Source organism: Aquarana catesbeiana, linkage group LG05 (assembly GCF_042186555.1).
Source record: "Aquarana catesbeiana isolate 2022-GZ linkage group LG05, ASM4218655v1, whole genome shotgun sequence".
Classification (NCBI taxonomy): domain Eukaryota; kingdom Metazoa; phylum Chordata; class Amphibia; order Anura; family Ranidae; genus Aquarana; species Aquarana catesbeiana.
Window position 1 is genome coordinate 22,948,572 of NC_133328.1, and position 27,331 is coordinate 22,975,902.

General features: G+C 41.3%; 1 protein-coding gene across 1 annotated transcript in view; it reads left to right on the forward strand.

The window, feature by feature from the left end:
• The window catches only part of MEOX2 (mesenchyme homeobox 2), a 151,017-nt gene that overhangs the window by 104,409 nt on the left and 19,277 nt on the right, over positions 1-27,331 (forward strand). The window contains exon 2 of the mRNA XM_073629522.1: positions 16,824-16,996. Coding sequence (XP_073485623.1) covers positions 16,824-16,996 — 173 coding nt within the window. The remainder of the gene's footprint in view (positions 1-16,823; positions 16,997-27,331) is intronic.

Below are 27,331 nucleotides of genomic sequence, written 5' to 3' on the forward strand. Positions count from 1 at the left end.
AGTGATGCCAGTCAGTGCTGGCTTTCAGTGCCACCTATCAGTGATGCCCATCAATGCCCACCAGTAAAGCCCATCAATATCAATGCCCATCAGTGCCACCTATCAATGCCCACCAGTGCCGGCTATCAGGGCCCGTCAGTGCCACCTATCAGTGCCCACCAGTGCCACCTATCAATGCCCACCAGTGCCACTCATCAGTGCCGCCTATCAGTACCCATAAGTGCAGAATATTAGTGCCTCCTCATCAGTGCCACTTAATCGGTACCCATAACTGCCACCTCATCAGTGCCCATCAGTGCAGTTTATTAGTGCCCATCAGTGTCACCTCATCAGCGCACATCAGTGAAGGAGAAAAATTTCTTTTTTTTTTTTTTCAACATTTTTGGTCTTTTTTTTTTTTCGGGAAAAAATAAAAATCCCAGCGTTGATTACATACCACCAAAAGAAAGCTCTATTTGTGTGAAGAAAATTATAAAAATGTAACATGTTTACAGTGTAGCATGACGGCACAATTATCATTCAAAGTGTGACAGCGCTGAAAGCTGAAAAATGGCCTGGGCAGGAAGGGGGTGAAAGTGCCCGGTAGATAAGTGGTTAAGGTTCATGTGTGTGTAAAGGCAGGAGTCCCAATACTTTTGGTAATATAGTGTATTTAATAATCAGCCTGACACATGTAACTAATATAAAATACATCTCACCTGGAATATGATATCAGCTGTACTGGAGAACTTTGGATTGTAGATAAAATATCTCCAATAGATATACATTGTAACCTTTGGAGTCTGAGCGAATGTACAGTATGGGTTTTTTCCGCAGAGGCAGCACTGATCAGAGATGAATGGAAGCAGATTGCTGGGTTCAAATGAACAGAGCTTATTGCAGCACTTATCGTTCGGCACGCATGTGGTTCTGTGCGTTTTCAGTGGATTGTGTGTAGAACAGCCCATTCATTTCAATGGCATTCCCTACCCACAAGAAACACGTGGAAAGGAGCCTTTTGTAAAACGGTGCCGCAACAAACTGCATAGGGCTGCGTTAAAGCGGTAGTAGACCGCACCTTTTATTTTTTATTTTTTTAACCACTTGACCTCCGGTAGGTTTTACTCCCTTCATGACCAGGAGATTTTTTGCGATATGGCACTGCGTTACTTTAACTGACAATTGCGCAGTTGTGCGACGCTGTACCCAAATAAAATGTATGTACTTTTTTTCCCCACAAATAGAGATTTCTTTTGGTGGTATTTAATCACCTCTGCGATTTTTATTTTTTGCGCTGTAAACAAAAAAAGACCGACAATAAAAAAAAAAAACAATATTTTTTAATTCCTGCCTAATTTAATTTTTAATTAAAAATGTAATTCAATTTTTAAAATATGTCCAAAAAAAAAAAATTAAAAAAATTAAATTTCTTTATCAACAAAGCCGATATGTATTCTGTCTATGTATTTTTTGGTAAAAATCCCAATAATGGTATATTGATTGGTTTGCGCAAAAGCGTCTACAAACTATGCGATATATTTATGGAATTTTTATCTATTTATATTTTTTTTATGGTGGAATTTATTTTTTTTTTGGGGGGCGGGGGGGGCGGCAACAGTATGTCCTCGCTTCTCCTCGGTGGCCAATCAGGAGTCTTCTCTTTTCGGCCATTCGGAAATTAGGTCTCGCACCCGCCTCTGATTGGCCGGATTGAGGATCAGTGTTTCAACAGCGAATATTCATTTGCTGTTGTAACACACCTGGGCGAGCTCCGTTCACATTCTCTGCGACCTGAGCCCCCCCTATTTTGAAGCCTATTAGAGCCTCTGGCTCTAATCAGGTGCCTCAAAAAAAAAAAAAAAAACCCCGCCGCTGTAATTCATGCACCCGGTGCCCTGAAATGGGCCTGACGTATGAATAGGGGGCGGTCGCGGTGGCCATTGATAGATTCACTGGCTTGCGGGCCCGCTGCGAGCTCCGTGAGTGTGATCGCGGGTCCCGCGGACTCGATGTCCGCGGGGATACCCGCGATCGGCTCACGGAGAGGAAGAACGGGGAAATTCTGATGTAAACAAGCATCTCCCCGTTCTGCCTAGTGACAAGGACACTGATCACTGCTCCCTGTAATCGGGTGATCAGTGTCGTGTCACACACGTAGCCCCTCCCCCCCACAGTTAGAATCACTCCCTAGGACACACTTAACCCCTACAGCGCCCCCTAGTGGTTAACCCCTTCACTGCCAGTCACATTTATACATGCATTTTTAATCGCACTGATCGCTGTATAAATGCGAATGGTCCCGAAATCGCGCCAAAAGTGTCCGATGTGTCCGCCATAATGTCGCAGTCCCAATAAAAATCGCTGATCGCCGCCATTACTAGTAAAAAAAAAAAATAAAAATGCCATAAAATTATCCCCTATTTCGTAGAAGCTATAACTTTTGCAAAAAAACAATAAACGCTTATTGCGATTTTTTTTTTTTACCAAAAATATGTAGAAGAATACGTATCGGCCTAAACTGAGGAAAAAATATGTTTTTTGGGGGATATTTATTATAGCAAAAAGTTTGTTTTTTTTCAAAATTGTCGCTCTTTTTTTGTTTATAGCGCAAAAAAAAAAAAAACGCCAACATGTTGTGTTTGCTATGTTAAAATGAAGTGTATTATGTACAAACATTTATTGTAATAGTAGCACAAAAATCATTTGACAAAAAAAATTGCATTTATTCCAAAGGGTCTCTGCTTTTAGAAAATATATAATATTTTTCTTTTTTTTTTTTGCAATCTTAATGCCTCAAATGTGCAATTCAATATGTCTGCAAAAAAAAACAAAACAAAAAAAAGGCTCTTCAAAGGGTTAAGGGCAAAAAACCTAATAAAATGTGCATGTATTGCAGAGATATAGAGCACATATTTATTTCTGATGATGGTCCTCGTTGGGTATTTCCTGTTATAGGGTGACAATGATCTCTTCCAGGCTTCCAATTATCCTACTGGATCGTCACCCTGTCACAGGGGCTTTTAATGGAGATACAAGTGTCCCTTTCAGTACACATTACACAGGCATGGTCCTCTGTTGTCACCATCAGGAAAAACGCAAGGCAGCCTTCACTGGAGTGCATGTAGACAGGAAGTGACTGCAAAGAGGCTGCAGGAGATCAGCAGCACTGAGATGTAACAACGCATGTCAGATTTCAGGCTCTCAAGCTGAACAGCCAGACCATAGACCCTTTCAATCCTGGCCAAGATTCTAACCGTGTATGGGCAGGCTGGATGTACCTATTTGATCGATCAACTTGGCTACAACCAGCCTGCTGGATTCACTTGCGAATATCAGTAGCGGCTGCTATAGCCGCCAGCAATAATCACTGTCTTCTACCAGTGGGGACGGCTCCCCCGCAACCCCACCCCCCCCCCCCCCGGGAGAAGACAGTGGCTCAGCAGGAGGGATTCTCCTGTCAGCGCTGGCTGTGTTGCTGGGGGAATCATGCGAACCACGAGTTGCAGTAAAGAAATTCTCAGCGTCTATGGCCTGCCTGAGGCACAGTGATGGCTTATTCACACACAGACAGATGCACTTCTCACTGTGCTGCTTTTCCTTTCACTGTCCAGTCACATGCTGGGGGGCGGGTCCATAACAACCTGGGCTCAGAGTAAGTAGGTGGGATGATGCTGGCTATTAGACTGGAGACATCTAGTGGCAGGAAAAAAAAGAACATCAAGGGGGAAATCTCTGGATTACAGCTGAATATTGCAGTAAAAGCTTGTTTTGCTATCTTATCTTTTAACCACTTGCCGACCGCTGCACGCCGATATACGTCGGCACAATGGCAGCGGTGGGCAAATGGGTGTACCTGTGCGTCCCCTTTAATTGGCGGGGGGGGGGGGCGCGCGCCCACCGCATACAGCATGGTCGTGCACACGGGACCCGCGGACTCGAAGTCCACCAGTGATCGTATCTCGGAGCCCCAGAACAGGGAGATGCCTATGTAAACAAGGCATTTTCCCGTTCTGCCTAGTGACATGACAGAGATCACTCCTCCCTGTCATCGGGTGCAGTGATCGCTGTCCTGTGAGTAGTAGGCCACGCCCCCCGCAGAGTTAGAATCACTCCCTAGAACACACTTAACCCCTTGATCGCCCCCTAGTGTTTGTATATGTAAATCGCTGCGTAAATTGACAGCGCTATATAAGTACCTGAAATAAATAAAAATAAATAGTGTTTAACCCCTTCCCTGCCAGTGTCATTTACACAGTAATCAGTGCATTTTTATAGCACTGATCGCTGTATGAATGCCAATGATCCCAAAATAGTGTCAGAAGTGTCCGATGTGTCCGCCATAATGTAGCAGTCACGATAAAAATCGCAGATCGCCTCCATTACGAATAAAAAAAAATTAATAATAAAAATGCCATAAACCTATCCCCTATTTTGTAGACGCTATAACTTTTGCGCAAACCAATCAATATATGCTTATTGCGATTTTTTATTTTTTACCAAAATTATGTAGAAGAATACATATCGGTCTAAACTGAGGAAAAAATGTGGTTTTTTTATATATTTTTTGGGGATATTTAATATAGCAAAAAGTAAAAAATATTGCTTTTTTTTCAAAATTGTCGCTCTTTTTTTTGTTTATAGCGCAAAAAATAAAAATCGCAGAGGTGATCAAATACCACCAAAAGAAAGCTCTATTTGTGGGAAAAAAAGGACTTCAATTTTGTTTGGGTGCAGCGCGGCACGACCGCGCAATGGTCAGTGCTCTGGTCAGGAAGGGGGTAAAATCTTCTGGGGCTGAAGCGGTTAATGTGCTATTCATTTTTATCTTATTTTTGTCTGGAGTTCTGCTTTAATTACATCCTAACGCACATAATACTGTGTTCTGCAGTCCATCACCACAGACCGAGGCAAATAGTGTACTGTCAAAATTCAACAAGATCTATTTTTTTAGTGTTGAGATGCATTGAAAGCAACGCGAACCAACTCATAAAAACACGTGCATCTCAGCATGGTATGATCAGACGCTTGACATGCACATTTTTTTTTTGCCCTTAGCCAGCACTGATATTTGAGGAGTAACTCCGCTTTTGCTGAGAAAAAAAAACACCCCCCTCTGGGTGATCTGTGTACATTGCAGGGATTTTACCAAACTTTGTTGCAGATTCCTACATTCTTATTTTTCTGCTCTGAAGAAATAGCTGTTTGTATCATCATGTCCTGTGCAGACTGATTTTTGAATGGGAGGGTCTGGTTCATTATAATCACCTGAGGCACACTCAGTGTTCTGATGAGAAAAGCTGCAGTGCCTGCATCCCTGTGGAAGTAGTTAATTAGGAAGTGTCTTATCAAAAATGATTTTTTTTTTTGTTGCAGAGGATGCCTAACATCTGATTTAATGCAGACTCCTGGGAAAATCAATAAGCCAATCAGAGATGTGTAAATTGCGAGGCTGGCTAAACAGTGTGTGTATACTGCATACAGTATCTCACAAAAGTAAGTACACCCCTCACGTTTTTGTAAATATTTTATTCTATCTTTTCATGTGACAACACTGAAGAAATGACACTTTGCTACAATGTAAAGTAGTGAGTGTACAGCTTGTATAACAGTGTAAATTTGCTGTCCCCTCAAAATAACTCAACACACAGCCATTAATGTCTAAACTGCTGGCAACAAAAGTGAGTACACCCCTAAGTGAAAATGTCCAAATTGGGCCCAAAGTGTCAATATTTTGTGTGGCCACCATTATTTTCCAGCACTGCCTTAACCCTCTTGATGGAGATCACCAGAGCTTCACAGGTTGTCACTGGAGTCCTCTTCCACTCCTCCATGATGACATCATGGAGCTGGTGGATGTTAGAGACCTTGCGCTCCTCCACCTTCTGTTTGAGGATGTCCCACAGATGATCAATAGGGTTTAGGTCTGGAGACATGCTTGGCTAGTCCATCACCTTTACCCTCAGCTTCTTTAGCAAGGCAGTGGTCGTCTTGGAGGTGTTTGGGGCATTATCATGTTGGAATACTGCCCTGCGGCCCAGTCTCCGAAGGGAGGGGATCATGCTCTGCTTCAGTATATCACAGTACATGTTGGCATTCATGGTTCCCTCAATGATCTGTAGCTCCCCAGTGCCAGCAGCACTCATGCAGCCCCAGACCATGACACCCCCACCACCATGCTTGACTGTAGGCAAGACATACTTGTCTTTGTACTCCTCACCTGGTTGCCGCCACACACGCTTGACACCATCTAAACCAAATAAATTTATCTTGGTCTCATCAGACCACAGGACATGGTTCCAGTAATCCATGTCCTTAGTCTGCTTGTTATCAGCAAACTGTTTGCGGTCCTACTTGTGCATCATCTTTAGAAGAGGCTTCCTTCTGGGATGACAGGCATGCAGACCAATTTGATGCAGTGTGCGGCGTATGGTCTGAGCACTGACAGGCTGACCCCCCACCCCTTCAACCTCTGCAGCAATGCTGGCAGCACTCATACGTCTATTTACCAAAGACAACCTCTGGATATGACGCTGAGCACGTGACCTCAACTTCTTTGGTCAACCATGGCAAGGCCTGTTCTGAGTGGAACCTGTCCTGTTAAATCTCTGTATGGTCTTGGCCACCGTGCTGCAGCTCAGTTTCAGGGTCTTGGCAATCTTCTTATAGCCTAGGCCATCTTTATGTAGAGCAACAATTATTTTTTTTCAGATCCTCAGAGAGTTGTCATGAGGTGCCATGTTGAACTTCCAGTGACCAGTATGAGAGATAACACCAAATTTAACACACTTGCTCCCCATTCACACCTGAGACCTTGTAACACTAACAAGTCACATGACACCAGGGAGGGAAAATGGCTAATTGGGCCCAATTTGGACATTTTCACTTAGGGGTGTACTCACTTTTGTTGCCAGCGGTTTAGACATTAATGGCTGTGTGTTGAGTTATTTTGAAGGGACAGCAAATTTACACTGTTATACAAGCTGTACACTCACTACTTTACATTGTAGCAAAGTGTCATTTCTTCAGTGTTGTCACATGAAAAGATAGAATAAAATATTTACAAAAATGTGAGGGGTGTACTCACTTTTGTGAGATACACTATATATATATATATATATATATATATATATATATATATATATATATATATATATATATATTTATATATTTATACTATAATAGTAATAATAATAATAATATTGACTGTGGATGGGTTCCATTGCAGCTGATGGATGTGCGGTAAACCTTCCACTGAGCTTTTATATACAGTGTGTATATTAGATATGTAATAATAAATAAATAAATTTAAAAAAAAAAAATATATATATATATATATATATATATATATATATATATAATATTTTTTATATATACAGTATATGTATATATATATATATATATATATATATATATATATATATATATATATATTTTTTTTTTTTTTTTTAATTATTACATATCTAATATACACACTGTATATAAAAGCTCAGTGAAAGGTTTACCGCACATCCATCAGCTGCAATGGAACCCATCCACAGTCAATATTATTATTATTATTATTACTATTATAGTATATATATATATATTAATAATATTTTTTATATATACAGTATATATATCATATGTAACAATAATATTAATAATAATCATATATACAGTAATTGCTCAGAATCCCAGATAGAGATAGTGGCGCTAATGCATATAGTGTAAAATTATGAGTCAAAACAGCATGATACCTATGACCCTCTAATTCTACATGAAAAAACAGTACTATAAATATATATTTAACACCCAGTGAGAAGTGTCAATATAAATATTAAAAATAAAATTAAATATAAAAATAAAAAATAAAGATCATAGACTGTGATAAATAAATAATCAAGCACAACAGTTGTTTTTCAATCTTCTTGTGTGATAAATCTTCTACTCTTCCACCACACCACCGTGATAGTGACACCACTCCCTCTGAAGAGCGCACTCACCAGACTGTATAGCCTCCCACTCTCGTGTTCGGCAAAACAGCAATTGAACCACACCTGGGTTGCATGTGATGAACTGTGACTCCAATCAAGCCAGCTCCATATGTGAAAAACAAATGCTCCACATAGCGTGATACCGTTTTGACAGATTTATTAAAATCACTCCAAACACACTTCAATGGTTACACTCACTTTTAAACTGAAACAAATAAGCCTTTGAACAAATCCACAGCAAACAACAGGATTAATGATCCAACGGTGCACCGCGGTCACAGCGGACCAAAGTATATACTCGTGTACGTCTCACCCAACCTTCTAAGGCCCAGCAGTTCGATCGGTGTAGTCCTCCTCAGCCAGCGGCGTCTAATGTCAGTGTGATGGAATGCCGTGTAACCACGCCCCAGACATGTTTCGTCCAAAAGACTTCTTCAAATGGGATCCCAATCTGGTGAGTGCGCTCTTCAGAGGGAGTGGTGTCACTATCACGGTGGTGTGGTGGAAGAGTAGAAGATTTATCACACAAGAAGATTGAAAAACAACTGTTGTGCTTGATTATTTATTTATCACAGTCTATGATCTTTATTTTTTATTTTTATATTTAATTTTATTTTTAATATTTATATTGACACTTCTCACTGGGTGTTATATATATATATATTTATATTTATAGTACTGTTTTTTCATGTAGAATTAGAGGGTCGTAGGTATCATGCTGTTTTGACTCATAATTTTACACTATATGCATTAGCGCCACTATCTCTATCTGTACACATGTGAGCGGTATAGTTTTGGGGTTCTGAACAATTTTCACGTATTTATTTAGGTGGCAGCTTTTCACTGTACACTGTGCATGTACACATTTTGTATTCATTTACACATTAGTAATACAGTTTTTCACTTTTCTTTGGCGCGGCGGAGTAAGAGAGAATCAGGGGCGGCTCATTTTTAAATCTCTTGCTACAAACAATAATCATATATATATATATATATATATATATATATATATATATAAGCTCAGTGAAAAGTTTACCGCACACCCACCAGCTGGAACCCATCTACAGTTCCCACATACAAAAGTAATGCAAAGTAGCTGCAGAGCTCGTCTTCTTTATTAATCCATTAAGGATAACAAGCTTTCAATATTTCAAAACTTTCAAAAACAGGCAACAAACTGGCAACACTTTTGGGTTTAGTTACTTGACCCTTGTTGAAGCCTATTGTCTAATATCCTAATCTTGTGTTCATTACCTTAAATCTGTGTTCACCTTGTATTTCTATATACTGTAAATTTATATATATATAAAAAACAATTTTCATCATTAAGTAACAAAATCCTGTCAGTTCTGTGTTCTGTCACCTTGGAGTTCAGTGGATCACAGAATTTAATATACCTCTTGTATTAGCATATTGTACACCAGATGTATAGATGAAGGGAGGACAGCGGGTCATCTCCTCCAATTCCCAGGGGCCAAACGATTTTGACTTCCACATCTATCATAGGGCATTCAGGAAAAAGCAGTCCTTATAAAGCAGGACACGACTGTTGAGCAAGGAGCAACATCTGTACAACAGATGGAAGCTTGTTCGAAAAACCAGCCAATATTTTTTTTTTTGTTTTGGGTCTCCAACCCTTTTTCCACCGGTGAGAAAGCATGAGGGCCCAGCCTCATAGGATATGAAAAAAGACCATAAGGTCAGGGTGGGATGGTATCTCCCATCCCACAGTCCCCGGAGGGCTATGAAGTCAGGATATTTCCAGAACCAAGTTTCAAAAACAAGAGATTTACAGTGACTTGCATTTAAAAGGAAAAACAATGATTTTGGAGAGGTAAAAAAAAAAAAAAAGGGGGGTAAAAAAAAAAAAAAATAGCACTTAAAATTCATACTGCACAACAAAATGAATAGGAGGATTGCAGATGCACCATGTTGTCTTTTTTAAAAGCTTAGAATTGTTTTGTTCTTTTTTCCTGAATTGTATGCAAGTTTAACACCAGCAAATCTTTTAAAGATCTGGCATAACATAGGCCAACATTGTGAAATATTTAGAAGCAATAAATGTAATTGGCTCTCTAGACAGCCATTATAGTACAAATAGACCGCCTTCCGATATCTGAGAGTTCCACCAGGAGTCTTCAGTTTGGTTAGGGAAGGGACAGAGAAGGTTGGAGGAGTTGGTAGATGCTGCAGGTACTCAAGGAGGACAATTGTTGACCAATTAAGGTTTTCGAACATGTTAGGTTGATTGTCCCCCTAGACATCGAATGCCTGAGAGGTTTGAAGAACGTTTGCGCACAGAGACCAAGCCGGAGAATCTTCATGTGTGATATTGAATGTGTCCATCAACCAGACAAGGTTGTCTTTGAGTCCTATGGAGAGCATTAAAGACCTGATCATCACAACCCCCATGAAATGAGTAGATTCAAAATTGATCCAAACAATTATAGTTGGAGCTCAGTGGGACTCTGAAAGGTGGTTGTGATAAAAAAAAAAAAAAAAAAAAAAAACTATTCAACTTGTTGAAATACCTGGGTAAAAACTTGGCAAAGATTGGTCTCCAAACTCTTTCACCAAAATGACACCAAGATCTGCCAACTGACAGCCCAAATTATACCGACTTCAAGGTGGATGTGCCAACCTTTGTTAGGTCAGTAATACTGTCACCAGTGCCGTCTTTAATATTGATTGCACCCTGGGTAAACATTTTCTTGTCCCCACCCCCCATGCAAATTCACTCTCCACCCCAAAATCCCAAAAAACAAACACACAAAGACTTATCTAAAAAAAAATAAAATAATAATAATCATTACACAGGACTCCTCTCCTTCATCATTGCACCTCGCCCCCCCCCCCTACTACCCCCATAATTACACAGGTCCCCTTCCTTCATATTACCCCCATCAATACACAAGACCCCATTCTCCATCATTACACATCACCCCCTCCCCTATACTACCATAAACATTACACAGGACCCCCATTCTACCCCCATCATTACACAAGACCCCCATACTACCCCCATCTTTACACAAGACCCCCCTTCTCCATTATTACATATGACCCCCTCCCCTATACTACTCAGACATTACACAGGACCCCCATTCTACCCCCATCATTACACAGGACCCCCATACTACCCCCATCATTACACAAGACCCCCCTTCTCCATCATTACACATGACCCCCTCCCCTATACTACTCAGACATTACACAGGACCCCCATTCTACCGCAAACATTACACAGGACCCCCATACTACTTCCATCTTTACACAAGACCCCCCTTTTCCATCATTACACATGACCCCCTCCCCTATACTACCCCAAACATTACACAGGACCCCCATTCTACCCCCATCATTACACAAGACCCCCCTTCTCCATCATTACACATGACCCCCTCCCCTATACTACTCAGACATTACACAGGACCCCCATTCTACCCCCATCATTAAACAGGCCCCCCATACTACCCCCATCATTACACATGACCCACACCCTCCCCCCACAGAGCCCCCCCCCCCGCGGTCTCCCCTTGATAGTGTCCAGAGAATGTCAGGCGAACACCAGGCACATCCCGCTGAACCCTCCGGCAAAGAGGTTCTTTAGCGGGCCAACGGTCTGCTGTTTGTCGGTCATGGTGAGGGAGAGGGGCCGGTGTGACTGTGCCTGCAACTAACAGTCACTCTCCCCGGACAAGGTTTATATTAATGAGCTGACCAATCACCACACAGGCTGCAGACATAACACCTAACCAATCACCGGTGCCCTCAACATTCAATTCCGCCCTCATCGCCTGAAAAATAGCCAGATCCGCTTATCAACTGTTTGTGAGCAGCGCAGGCTTGGCTTGACAAAGGTTGGGCTCTGCGCCCCAAACCCACCCACTTGTGACACTAGTGAATTAACATTCGCCATTGTCTTCCGGCTTCTCCTCTTCACCTCCTGGCCAATCAGGAGGTGGATCGGGTTGGCCGGGGGGAGAAGCTGAGGAAGCCGGGGAAGCTGCGGTGGTGAAGGGGTGAGTGCAGACCTGGGGGGGGGGGCGGGGTTTGTTTGCCCCCCCCCAAAAAAAGTTTTATATCATGCAGGTTCCCGCTCCAACTTCTGCAGGTATTGCCTGGGTGATCTGAGCGGATGCTCTCCCCCCCCCCCTGCTTATAACCTTCCGGGACATGTCACAGATCTCAGGAGGCTGCAGGACCATTCACAGGGCGCAGCGCATGCGCAGTCGGGAACTGGCTGCGGAGCCTCAGGGCATCACAGCCAGCTTCCCACAGTCAATATGGTGGCGCGGGGACCCAAGACCGGCGAAGAACTGGCCTTGGTGGATCCCTGGACTGGCAAGCGTCCCTTTCTTAAAAGTCACCAGCTACAGAATTTGTATTATTTTTAAAAACTGACTTAAGATCCCCTTTAGGGTAACAAAGTAATACACAAATGATTGTTTTGGGGACAAATTAGCCTTTTCATTTGGCAATATTGTCTTGCAAAAATTATTTTATGTTCTATGTGACATATACACAAAAATAAATAATAATAAAATAATTGTTTTGTTTTTTTTTTTCTATATTGTTAGTGTTTTTGTTGTTCTGCTGTAAATAAAAAGTATAGTTTTTTTTTCTATAATTTATACTTTGTCCCTCTGAAAATTATACAAAAATGTGTTTAAATATAAAGCATAGTAAAGATATTTACAAATGAAAAAAAAAAAGTTTATTTTTCAATCTGGCAAATTTTTATGGAAGAAAATATAGCAATACATACAAAGGAAAATAAACAAATGCATATAAATTTTAAAAAACAATAGATTTTTTTTTTTAAAGCTGAAAAATAATAGCTAAATGGACAAGGGGAAGAAGGAGTTAATTGGGGCTGATTACAATTACCGTAACTAAGGCTTAATAAGGGGATAGGTCCTTTAAAAGCCACCAGGCAACACTTTGCATCAGGGAATGACCATTACAATACTGGTTGTCACTGACAGCTCTGGTCTCCACTGATGATCTGTAACCAATCAGAGTGGCTACTGATTATGTGATCACTAGCTGGAGGCTTCATTGCGATATGTTTAATATGTGCAATTGTCAGATTAAATTGCAGTTTTTAAAATAAATATTAATATATATATATATTTTTTTTTACATTCTTGCTCATTTTTCAGCCTTTAAAAAAAACAGAGTGGAGTTTTTATTAAAACAGCATGCCAAAAAAAAACATATAATAAAAAACTTAAAATATCTAAACATTATTTAGGTATGCAAATAAGCCATAAAGTTATTGTCAAAATAACTGATGCGTGCTGACGCTGCTAAATTTGGCCCTGACATCTAGGCAACGATGACCTCTGGTTGTAAAAGGCTTAAATGGAAAAAAATTAAAAATAAAATAAAATAAAAAACATAGGGAGTGCATTTCTCATGGGATTTTGGGAGCTCAGCTATACCAAGAGGCAGCGATGAGACTCAGTGATGACACTACCACCTTCAGAAGTTGTTCAGAAGTCCGGATATTTTTTCTTTTAATTTCTTTTTTTAGCCTTTAAATGGAGTTTTAATGAAGAGTTGGGGCTTCAGATAAGTAGACCTTGAATTTTTATGCAATTCCCTAAACCCAGATTATCATAAGGAAGGTATAAAAACAACTTCATAACCTGGTTCAGTTTCCTCTAGGAGGCAAAAATTATTTCCAACTGATCAATGAATTGTCCATTTTTTCAAGTGCAAATTTTTTAAAAGAATTTTTTGGCAAATTTTTTTTTTAAAATACCTTTGTATTAGATTTTAAGAAATACAAATATCTGCAACCGCATGGGCATAGAAGGAAAAGGAAATGACAAATGTTATTACAGGTTCTTAGGTAACATTAACATCAGGAAAATTCTTTTTTGATGGCTACCCATACATATTTTACGTTGTATTGCAGTTTTTGATATTATTACTGATCATAACTGTGTTAATTTAATCCAATCAGTTTGATGATAGAAATTAAAAATATTAGTATACTTTTTCTACATGCCAGACCATTGAAATTAATAATGAATTAGCACATGTGGACACCATAATATTCCATTATATGGGATAGAAAGCTGTATTTAAAATAAATAAATAAATAAATAAGTAAATCACATAAAAGCTTCAAAACTTATATTTACAACCCAAATGATCAGTGCCAATGAATCTGCGTACCAGCTGTTGACCTCTACAGTTCACTGCTTGAGAGCCGCTCCATCGCTCTTTACAAACAAGACCTGAAAGTTCAAAAACAACCAATTAAATGATAGTTGTCACTTCTCTAGTTAAAAATATAAAGTCCCTCAGGCACCTGACTTTTCATTTGATTATTCTCCAAATTTAAAAAAAAAAAAAACTCGTTTTTATTATGAATTTTTTAAAAACAAATGACATCACTTTTCTATATCGTCACCTTCCTTTGCGATGCATTTTAGCCAACGTCGTACCAACTCTCAGACATGACCAATTACTATTCCTCGCGCCTTCGCCGCTTCCAACGAAAAATATAAAAGTGCAGAAACTTTTTTTGAAGATCCCTCGTATCGCCAGATGTTTTCATTTAAGCAATTGGGTTCTCGAAGACATGACAGCAGACTGAGATTTTTTTTTTTTATCGCATCTCACAAGCAGCACTGCAATAGTTATGTTATGCCCCGTACACACGATCGGATTTTCCGACAACAAATGTTGGATGTGAGCTTGTTGGCTGAAAGTCCGACCGTGTGTACGCTCCATCGGACATTTGTTGTCGGACTTTCTACCAACAAATGTTGGCTAACAGGTTCTCAAATTTTCCGCCAACAAAACTTTGTTGTCGGAATTTCCGATCGTGTGTACACAAGTCCGACGCACAAAAGTTCATACATGCTCGGAATCAAGCAGAAGGAGCTGCACTAGCTATTGAACTTCCTTTTTCTCGGCTCGTCGTACTGTACGTCTGGTATGTCACCATGTTCCCACGTTCGTAATTGTTGGCCAACATTTGTGTGACCGTGTGTATGCAAGACAAGTTTGAGCCAACATAATTCGAGCAAAAATCCACGGTTTTGTTGTCGGAAAGTCCGATCGTGTGTATGGGGCATAACAATAGGTCCAAGATAGTTAAAAGCAACTTTTGTGACCCTTGGGAGTTATTTCAAGCCCATTGCACCCTCAATAAATCACCATAATTTTGCCTTTCCAATTGATTACAATGCGTTTTGCCCAAACAACTAAATTTTGTAAACATTTTCCAATTTTGTGTGAAATTTTAGGGAAATGAAAACTCAGTTTATTTTATCATTACTTGTGAGAGGTGTGAGGTGTATTATTCTTTATTTTCTTTGGCCAGCTTTAAGGTAATCTTACTATTGTTGATCTCTTCTTCTGGAAATGATAATTGTTTGGCTGTCATGCCGATCCTCTTTCTTCAAAACTTTGAGCCATTGACCCAGAATACATATGTAAATAAGTGTTTTTCGAAAACAGTGCAATCTTAATAGCATAATGGGCCCCTGGGCAAAGTAATGCACTGGGGACCTTACCAGATTGCATCATGTGTCCCCATCAGAGTGCCCCCTCATACCATGTTCCCCTATCACAGTGCCCATATTAGGGTTAAGGTTTCCCCTTGAAGAACTAGGTTAGGACTCAGGGATTGGAATAGGGACCTCCTCCAAAGGTCAAAGGTCAGCAGGCATGTCCCCAGAGGTCAAAGGTCAAGAGGCATGGCTGACGCACCCCCACCAAAGTGTTCCGTCTACCCCAACTAAGTCGTGGAATGAACAAGTCATATCACACTGTCCCCTCACATCAGGCATCACCATCACAGTGCCCATATACATCAGGCATCACCATCACAGTGCCCATATACATCAGTCATCACCATCACAGTGCCCATATACATCAGTCATCACCATCACAGTGCCCATATACATCAGTCATCACCATCACAGTGCCCATATACAGTATCTCACAAAAGTGAGTACACCCCTCTTTTCAGAGCATAGGGTACTGTGGGCCTAACCTTAGGTATGTAAGGGATTGTTAAAAAAAAAGTGAAGGAGAGCTGGCACCCAGTCTGTCAGAGGTCATATCTATTGGTCAACCCCACTATGCCTTTGAAAGACTAATAGCTCTTAGAACAGATTCCTTGAAGACTTTTGAGAAAGCTTGGCAACCTTGGATAGACTGGTACAGTGAATAACTTACTGACTTAAGAACTTTATGTTGAGAAATGATGTATGTGGATACCCTACTGTCCTGCGAGGCAAACCCCATGTGTTTACTTGATTTGTTATGCTCCTCTTGCAGTTGCAGGTTTCTTTTTTTTGTACACTTTAAAACTTTAATAAAAAACATTGTGCAAAAATAAAAATAAAAAACTAAAAGATTTCGGGAGCAAAGAAATGTTGAATTCAGGTTTTAGAGCCAGACGATCGACATACAGCTGGATTACTATCATTTCGAGAAAGTCAGCAATTGACATTAATGCTAAGTAAATGGACATTTTCAGTGCGTTGACTTAATTGTTCATTTGTTGCCATTCAATGTAATCATTGCAACTGAACACGCCCAGACATTGGAAACCACAGTGAAATCCTTTCTATTGAATCAATATATGGGGGTACCTCCAATTTAGGAGCTCTGAAAATCCAGGATTAATATTGCATTTGTTTTTATTATTTACTTTGGATAACAGTCATGTGTTTTTAATAAAAAAAAAAATATATATATATATACAGTTATTCCATACTAAGGCCAACTTAAGAGAAATTGCTAACATTCGGTTTATTCACCATCTGTGTTTGATTTGAAAACCTCTTTTGCAGGAAAATACACACATACAAATGATTTTATTATTTTTTTGTTTGACAGATTCCCAGGAGGGAAGCTACAAATCCGACGTAAACAGTAAACCTCGGAAAGAGCGGACGGCATTTACTAAAGAGCAGATAAGGGAACTGGAGGCCGAGTTTGCCCACCACAACTACCTGACGAGGTTGAGGCGATATGAAATAGCCGTAAACCTGGATCTCACGGAAAGACAGGTAATATCCATAAGGTGCATCATAGGATTATGGTTTGGGGGTTTTCAGATCCAGCACAAATTATGAAAGGTGTTTTTTTTTTTTAATAAAGATTACCTACCATTTGAATACAATGGAGGTAACCAATTAATGGTTTAAAGAAATGTAATATAGATGCATCCTATCGACTGAGGAGGAATTGGTGGTCTTGAAGAAAAGTAGACATGACATTAGGCATCAATAGGTTGTGTAGGCCAGTGGCCAGATCATGACCTCCCTCCTCCAGGGCCTCCAACTAGCTGCAGATCACCTAACCTGCCACAGTGCCACCCAGCCTCCCATAATGCCACCCAACCTCCCATAGCGGGCCAAAGTGCCCCTGAAATCAACGTTCCACTGTTACCCCAGGCCCCCTGCTTAACCTCTCACAGTATCCCCCAGCCCCATGCAGTGCCCCATTCACCTGTTACTGACCCCCTCAGTGCTTTATAGTGCCCCCAGTCTTGAACAGTATACCACAATGCACCCCAGCCCCTGTAGTGCCTTCCAGTCTCCCACAGTGTCCCTGCAAAGTCCCTAGCCTACTAGACCCCTAGTCTCCTTCAGAGACCCCTTCCCACACAGTTGCTCCTGGCTGCCTCCAGTAAGCACATCCCTTACAGGGCTACTGAGTGTGATGCAGAGTCCCCTTACCCCTCCACAAAGTGAGACCCAGCCCCATCCAGAGCCGTCCTGCATTTCAATACATATTTTTATGCCCCTATTTTTATTGTGTGAGTATAAACTGTTTTTTATAAGGCATGAAAGGATTGAAAGAAGTTACTGGGCATTGGTCTTAATAATGTTGAGAACCACTGTTGTAGACAGTCTAAAACAGAGGAAGTGGTTGATCTCATTTTTTTTAGCTGAATATATTAAGGTAGAGTTTTCCATACTATAAAAAATCATATATACTATAAAGCAAAAGTTTGTGGCAACCTCACCATCACATCTGCATGAGTTTATTGAACATCCCATTCCAAACTCATGGACATTAACATGGAGTTGGTTCCCGCTTTGCAGCTATAACAGCCTCCACCCTTCTGGAAGGCTTCCCACAAGATTTTGGATTGTGTCTGTGGAATTTGTACCCAATTCAGCCAAAAAAGTATTTGTTAGGTTGAGGTGCTGATGTGGGAGGAGAAGAGCTGGCTCGCATTCCACATTTCAGTCAATCCCAAAGGTGTTCAGTAGGTGAAGTCAGAACTTTGTGGCACTTGAGTTCCTCCTCCACCAAACTCATTAAGCCATGTCCTTATGGAGCTGGCTTTGTACACAGGGGCACAGTCATACTGGAACAGAAAAGGGAACCTTCCCCAAACTGTTGTCACAAGTTTGGAAACACACAATTGTCTAGAATGTCTTTGTAGCATTAATACTTACCTTGACTGGGACACCTAAACTCAATCAGGTACAATGGTCAGGTGTTCACATTTCAAAATATTGTGTAATTATTGTTAAATTTACATATGATGACATTCTAATTTCCCGATTTAAAAAGATATTTATATAAATGTATACAGTATCTCACAAAAGTGAGTACACCCCACACATTTTTATAAATATTTTCTTATACCTTTTCATGTGACAACACTGAAGTAATGACACTTTGCTACAATGTAAAGTAGTGAGTGTACAGCTTGTATAACAGTGTAAATTTGCTGTTCTCTCAAAATAACTCAACACACAGCCATTAATGTGGAAACCCCTGGCAACAAAAGTGAGTACACCCCTAAGTGAAAATGTCCAAATTGGGCCCAAAGTGTCAATATTTTGTGTGGCCACCATTTTTTTCTAGCACTGCCTTAACCCTCTTGGGCATGGAGTTCACCAGAGCTTCACAGGTTGCCACTGGAGTCCTCTTCCACTCCTCCATGATGACATCATGGAGCTGGTGGATGGTAGAGACCTTGCGCTCCTCCACCTTCCATTTGGGGATGCCCCACAGATGCTCAATAGGGTTTAGGTCTGGAGACATGTTTGAGCAGTCCATCACCTTTACCCTCAGCTTCTTTAGCAAGGCAGAGTTCGTCTTGGGGGTGTGTTTGGAGTAGTTATCATGTTGGAATACTGCCCTGCGGTCCAGTCTCTGAAGGGAGGGGATCATGCTCTGCCTCAGTTTGTCACAGTACATGTTGTCATTCATGGTTCCCTCAATGAACTGAAGCTCCCCGGTGCCAATGCAGCCCCAGACTATGACACTCCCACCACCATGCTTGACTGTAGGCAAGACACACTTGTCTTTGTACTCCTCACCTGGTTGCCCCCACACACGCTTGACACCATCTGAACCAAATACGTTTATCTTGGTCTCATCAGACCACAGGACATGGTTCCAGTAATCCATGTCCTTAGTCTGCTTGTCTTCAGCAAACTGTTTGCAGGCTTTCTTGTGCATCATCTTTAGAAGAGGTTTCCTTCTGGGACAACAGCCATGCAGACCAATTTGATGCAGTGTGCGGCGTATGGTCTGAGCACTGACAGGCTGACCCCCCACCCCTTCAACCTCTGCAGCAATGCTGGCAGCACTCATACCTCTATTTCCCAAAGACAACCTCTGGATATGACACTGAGCATGTGCACTCAACCTCTTTGGTTTACCATAGCGAGGCCTGTTCTGAGTGGAACCTGTCCTGTTAAACCGCTGCAGCTCAGTTTCAGGGTCTTGGCAATCTTATTATAGCCTAGGCCATCTTTATGTAGAGCAACAATTCTTTTTTTTCAGATCCTCAGAGAGTTCTTTGCCATGAGGTGCCATGTTGAACTTCCAGTGACCAGTATGAGAGAGTGAGATCGACAACACCACATGTAACACACCTGCTCCCCATTCACACCTGAGACCTTGTAACACTAATGAGTCACATGACACTGGGGAGGGAAAATGGCTAATTGGGCCCAATTTGGACATTTTCACTTAGGGGTGTACTCACTTTACTAAAGTACTAAACTTGAGGTTTAGACATTAATGGTTGTGTTTTGAGTTATTTTATGGCCAAACATTCCCATAGACACACTCCTAAACCTTCCTTGTGGACAGCCTTCCCAGAAGAGTGGAAGCTGTTATAGATGTAAAGGGTGGGCCAACTCAATATTGAACTTTACGGACTGAGACTGGGATGCCATTAAAGTTCATGTGCATGCAGTCACATAGTGTATACTGTGTGTGTATCTCTCTCTCTCTCTCTCTCTCTCTCTATATATATATATATATATATATATAGAGAGAGAGAGAGAGAGAGAGAGAGAGAGAGAGAGAGAGAGAGAGAGAGAGAGGGGGAGAGAGAGAGAGAGAGAGAGATATACACACACACACACACACACAGTATACACTATGTGACTGCATGCACATGAACTTTAATGGCATCCCAGTCTCAGTCCGTAAAGTTCAATATTGAGTACTATATTGTACAAATAGTTTGTCTTTAAATAACAGGTACACTTTAGGGTGAGACCACTCAGCATGGCTACAATTACACCATGCACACATAAAAAAAAAAACAAATGTGCAAATTATTAACAACAAATACATAGCAGATGACCAGGACTTTAAACATATGTAAAGCAATATATTAGTAAAAGTGCATGCCAGGTGCCAAGGAAATGGAGAGTTTCCTCAAGCCATCAAAAGTAAAGAAGGCGAGTGTTTTCAATCCTCCCTTTTAATTTATATCTAGAGTATGTTCCTACATATAATTTATAGATACAGAAATGTCATCATATATGTATCTCCATACGTACAGCTGTACACGTTTAGACTACTATATACAGACAAAAACTGAGGACTTAATTTTTAGCAGATCCCTAGGATCATTTTTATACATGTAACATATAAGGTTTTACATTCTTTTGTTCTTATTCTTGTTCATGCAGCTACTGAGCTATATCACCCCCTAGTCTGGAAAACAAATGAGCATGTCTCCATGGGCTGTATTGTTGACTATGGGGTAAAGGGGCTTAGTGCAAGCTTAACATGTGACCTCTCAGATAATTCTGTCCCCCTTTTTTTAACTTCTTTTTAGTTGTTAAAAAAGGGGCAATGTTATTCTACAAATGGATATGTATGTAAATATCCATTCAGTCATATCCGACTCTCAGCAATTCTATGGGCCAGCTCTCTCTGGGCACTATATCTGTAAAATCTTGAAAGCCTTTCCCATAGAATTTTTTTTAGCAATTTTTTTTTACAAGATAGGTCACCATGTCTTTCCTCAACCCTGCCCAATTACTTTACCTGGGACTGGCATGACATGAGACAGGAGACAGAAGCCAATGGACCTACCAACATGTCTTTGGAATGTTTGAGGAAATCCGAGTACCCGGAGTAAACCTACGTGAACATAAAAATCCCATTTGGACAAAAAGATATAAGAGGTGCTTAGTTTGCTAACGTTAATGTAGCGCCCTGCTCCTGAAAAGCAGACACTATTCTTTTGAAATTTAAATTAGTTGTAGCTGCAGTTTTGGCTCAACTTATTATTGCCTACATTTAATGGCTTCTGTGCCAGATTGGCTGGACTGTGCAGATTTCCATCTAACCATGGGTGGTGCTGTCATCATTGGTGGATTTAGAAATACAGTCTGGTCAGACACATTGACTGCTTGTTGCTCAGAGGCTTTTCGGTGGGAGTGGTTCACACACCGGACATTTCTGGATAGGGGTATTTAAGGCACAGACACCATCTTACGGGGCTTTTTGCTATCGGTTGGTCCACGCTTCCTGACCCCCCGGGCTCGGGGGGTGGGTTGACGCCCCCCACCTCGTGGCCCTCCTGGCCTGGGAGACTACGAATCCTTAAAGTTCTGCCTTGAGCTTGGCGGATCTAAGGCCTAGCTACTAAAGGAAGGATCAGAGTCTTAGTGGCCTATGGGTCGGTATGATGGTCTTTTTGCTGTCAGGCCTGCGTGAAGAAGCAAGGGACTGCAGTGACCAGGGGAGGACTCTTCGGGAGGGGACCGAGCATAAGGTTGGTATCTTGAGAAGAGCCTGGGAACTCAGTCAGAGACGCATCTTGGATTAGTATCACAGTCAGTTCTTTCAAGACTGTACGGTCTGTGGCAGAGGCCGTTTAGATCATCCACAATTTGTTCACCTAGAATCGTAAGGTCTGTGGCAGAGACCGTCTTCGAGCATTGCATCGGCTGCTAGGTCAGTGAGAGGGACCTATCCGGGGATTGCTGAATCCAGCTTTGGAAGTGTTATTAGCTGGATGTAGAAAATATCTCCGATCGCAACGTCCAAGGTACCTGAATCCCTTTTTCACCCTCTGTCTTTCTATTGCGTGTGATGTTACTGAATAAAACTTGGAAAGAGAAATAAAGGACCAAGTGTTGGAGCCAGTGTTCCAATTGAACGAGTGATGAGTACTCCTAGGATGGACACTGGAAGCAAGGTAACTGTAGGCCCGAAAAAAATAATTAGCAACAGACTGCCTGGAGCGGAAGGGCTGTGTAATAAGAAAAGTTTGCTACATTAACAAGTAGAAAACATTATAAGACAACTTTAAAAAAAAAAAAGATTTAAAAAACTGTTTACCTCCTTAATTTATGAGATGGGAAAGAGGGATGCCTTTCCAAAAGGACACACCCCTGCCATGCAGACTACAAAGAATTAACACTCAAAAAAATTATTATTTAAAACCACAAGTGGATTTTCTTACTACTACTTTTCCTTTATATTGGCTTTTCAGAATAACATGCAAAAATTCAGGAAGGTGTCCTGCAAGCCGACCTGCGTCCCCTTCCTCCCCTCCATTTCAGTGTTGCAGCCACCATCAGCCTTCAACGCTTCAGAGATATCTGTGTCCTCCAACCCCTACATAACTGGAGGACTTAGCAGTAACAAGTCAGAGGATGGAACCACAGCAAGCGGTGGTAGCCACAGGTTTTTGACAGAGGCTATCAGAGGCTCTGGAATGGAGGGAATGTGGAAGACATGGGCCACCAGAGAAGTAAATAGTCGGAGGATGGAACCACAGCACGTAGTGGGGGCCACAGGCTTTAAACACTCCTGTAATTGTTGAATACCATAGAAGCTAACAGAGGCTCTGGGACAGAGGAAAAGTAGAAGACAGAGAAATAGATAGACAGAGGATAGAACCACAACATATATTTTGGGGCAGAGGCTTTTGACAATTCTATACGTGTTGAATGCCACAGAGCAGGGTTTCTTAACCAAGGCTCCATGGAACCCTAGGGTTCCTCCAGAGGTTGCTAGGGGTTTCCTGGACAATGAACAATTTCTGCCTCTCACTATTGATCTTTTTAGAAATCTGTAAGGGGGGAATTTTTCCAAATGACCACACGTATAAGGAGCAGTCTTCCCAGTGACCATCTCACTAATGTATCATGAGTTATAGATATAGTAGGTTTTAGCAGGGGTTCCCTGAGACCAGAAAGTTATTTCAAGGATTCCTCTGTGTTGAAAAGATCAGGAAAGGCTGTCATATAGACTAAAACAGGCTCTAAGACAAAGGTAAGGTAAAAAACATTGGCTGCAGAATAAATGAATAGTTAGAAGATGGAAGCACAGTTACATAGTTACATAGTAGGTGAGGTTGAAAAAAGACACAAGTCCATCAAGTCCAACCTATGTGAAGTCCAACCACAGTGTGGTTGGGTCCACAGGCTTACTGTAAGCATTAAATGCCATTGAGGCAAAAAGAGGCTCTATATTGGGGGAACGTAAAAGACATGGACTACCATAGAAGTGAATAGTCAAAGGATGGCACCACAGCATGTGGTACGGGCCACAGGCTTTCGATACTCCTGTAAGTGTTGAATGCCATAGAGATTAACAGAGGCTTTGGATTAGAGGGTAGGTAGAAGACACAGGCCACAAGAGAAGTGAATAGTCAGACGATGTAACCACAGCATATGGTTTCGACACTCCCGTAAGTTTTGAATGCCATAGAGGCTAAAGGAGGCTCTATATTGGGGGAAGGTAGAAGACATGGACTACTATAGAAGTGAATAGTCAAAGGATGGCACCACAACATGTGGTACGGGCCACAGGCTTTCAAAACTTCTGTAAGAGTTGAATGCCATAGAGATTAACAGAAGCTTTGGATTGGAAGAATAGTAGAAGGCACAGGCCACCAGAGAAGTGAATCATCGGAGGATACAACCACAGTATGTTGTGGGAGCCAGAGACTTTCAACACTCCTATTCGTGTTGCATGCCATAGAGCAGGGATAGGCAATTAGTGGACCTCCAGCTGTTGCAAAACTACAAGTCCCATCATGCCTCTGCCTCTGGGTGTCATGCTTGTGGCTGTCAAAGTCTTGCTATGCCTCATGGGACTTGTAGTTCTGCAACAGCTGGAGGTCCGCCAATTGCATATCCCTGCCATAGAGGGTAAAAGAGGCTTTAAATTGGGGAAGGTCAAAGACATGGACTACCATAGATGTGAATACTCAGAGGATAGAACCACAGTATTTGATGGGAGCTACAGGCTTTCAACACTCCTGTATGTGTTGAACGCCATGGAGATTAACAGCGGCTCTGGAATGGAGGGAAGGTACTGTACCTTCCCTCCAAACCAGAGCCTCTGATAGATTCTATAGCATTCAACACTTACAGGATTACTGAAAGCCTGTGGCCCCCACTGCGTGCTGTGGTCCCATCCTCTGACTATTCACTTCTCTGTTGGCTGTGTCTTCTACAGTATAAGGCACAGGCAGCAAGAGAAATGAGTAGTCAGATGATGGAACCACAGCATGTGGTGGAGGCCACAGACTTTCGACACTCCAAAAAGTGTTGACTGCCATAGAGGCTAACAGAGGCTCTGGAATGGAGGGAAGGTAGAAGGCACAGGCTGCAAGAGAAGTGAATTGTCAGATGATGGAAACACAGCATGTGGTGGAGGCCACAGACTTTCGACACTCCCATAAGTGTTGAAACACTGACCACAGGACAAGTAAAAAGTCAGAGGATGGAGCCAAAGCACATGGTGGGGACCACTGGCTTTCAATACTCACGTAAGTGTTGAACGCCATAGATAGTCAGAGGCTATAGGTTGGAGGGAAGGTAGAAAACATGGGCCACCAGAGAAAAGAATATTCGGAGCATGCAACCACAGAGTGTGATGGGAGCCACAGACTTTCGACACTCCCATAAGTGTGAATGCCATAGAGGCAAACAAAGGCTCTGGAACTGTATGTAAGGAAAGTAGGATACATGGGCCATCAAAGAGGTGAATATAAACTTCTTTGAAGGTCACCTTCTTTTAAGACCTCTGACATGGTCACTTGAATAACTGAAATTTTCAGAAATTGTCTTTTCTTACGCTAGCTTTGTATGTATAGAGTAGATAAATGGTCCATATTATTTTTTTTTTGTGTGTGTGTGTGTGTGTAGGGGGGTATTACATTCATATGAAGGAAATAAAGGGCCACTAATACTGAAAATGAGACTTCTCGTTTTCCTCCATGGCCCCAGGACTCTTCAAGCAAGACTGAAATCTGATTTGTGATCGAAGTAACAAAAATAGAGTTCCATAAATAAAAACACCAGCGCCTGCTGGGCAATACAGTGATATTCTGCAACCTGTTCCATCGTCAGCTTATTCATCATTCTGTAAGGGAGTGAGCCCGGCAACATGCTGAGTAAGGGAGAGCGGGAGAGAGAGGGAGCGCCATTCCAGGAACAGATGCAGCTAATAGATCCGTCTACAATTGCTGACCCGGAGGAGGTTTTTAATACCATCTCTAGTGCAATTAAGCGTTTGCATATCATGGACAAGTGATCTTGCCACAGCTGTAGTAGCTTACTACTGTAAATTATACAAATAGCAAAAGAACGTCTGCATCACTCCAGACTGTAAATCCGTTCCCATTGGACACTTCGCGGATAGGACAGTGGGTGAAATTTAAGAAAAGAAAGCCAGGATTTTTCTAGGGTTGCTGCATAGGACACACAAAAGGGTACATTCATAAAACAGTAAATGCGACATTCATCAAACAATATCAGGTGGATAATTGTTACCTAAAATGTTACCTGAAATGTAATATACAGTACATGTACCTGCAGTGAATAGTTGGCGAATGTCATATTCACTGCTTTATAAATACGCCCCAAAGTGTTTAAAGGGACCACCAGAAAAATATATAATTAAAGACCAAGTTAAGGTAGTAATAAACAGGTTTTCAGCTTAACACACTTCAGTTTATTCAAAACAATCACATAATAAAAATAAAATAAGAACAATTGTGTGGTAGTATATCTAACAAGCGAAATAGGGATGCAGTGTCAATGTTAAAGTACAACTAATGGTAAAACTTTTTTTTTTTTTTAGTTTTGGATAGAGTGGAGGGAGATTAGAACCCCTGTGAGAATTTTTTGTTGTCTTTGCCCTAATTAGGGAAATCCCCCCCCTCTCTGTTTGTCCTTTTTAATATTATCACCAAGAGTGAAAGTGAAAGAAAAATCCCAAATTTGGGGTTTGTACTAAATCAGGAATAGAGAGGAAATATTCCAATGGAGACACCAGTTCTGGTAACAACCAGGAATTCCCTGACTTTGGAGGGATTTTTCTCACTTTCTGTTTTGACTATTGGACAGGAAGTGAAGGGAAATCTCCCCCAAAAAACTGATATGGATTATAACCCTCCCTTACTCTATCCAAAATGAACAAAATAAGTTTTGCCTTTAGTTCTACTTTAATTCTTAGGGACTATATGTCTATATAGTGTATATTATACATTACAAACCAGTGGTTGTTATTATCAAGACAAACTGAGTTTAGGTCAGGTGTCTCCAAGCTTTCTGAATAAAGGGCCAGTTTACTGTCCTTCAGACTTTGAGCGGGCTGGACTGTGGTCATTGTGAGTAGAAAACGCCCCATCATTGGTATTATTAGAAGGAATGGTGCCCCATCATTGGTGTCAGTGGGAGGAATAGTGCCCCATTGTTGGTATTAGGGGAAAAAATAGTGCACAATCAATGGTGTCAGTGGGAGGAATAGTGCACCATTGTTTGTATCACGGGAAGGAAATGTGACCCATCATTGGTGTCAGTGGGAAGAATATTGTCCCATCATTGGTGTCAGTGGGAAGAATATTTCCATGCAATTGGTGGGAGGAATAGTGCCCCATTGTTGGGGTCATTGGTAGGAATAGTGCCCCATTGTTGGGATTATTGGTAGGAATATTGCCCCATTGTTGGAGTCATTGGTAGGAATAGTGCCCCATCGTTGGGGTTTTTGGTAGGAATATTGACCCATTGTTGGGGTCATTGGTAGGAATAGTGCCCTATTGTTGGGATTATTGGTGGGAATATTGACCCATTGTTGCAGTCATTGGTAGTAATAGTGCCCCATCC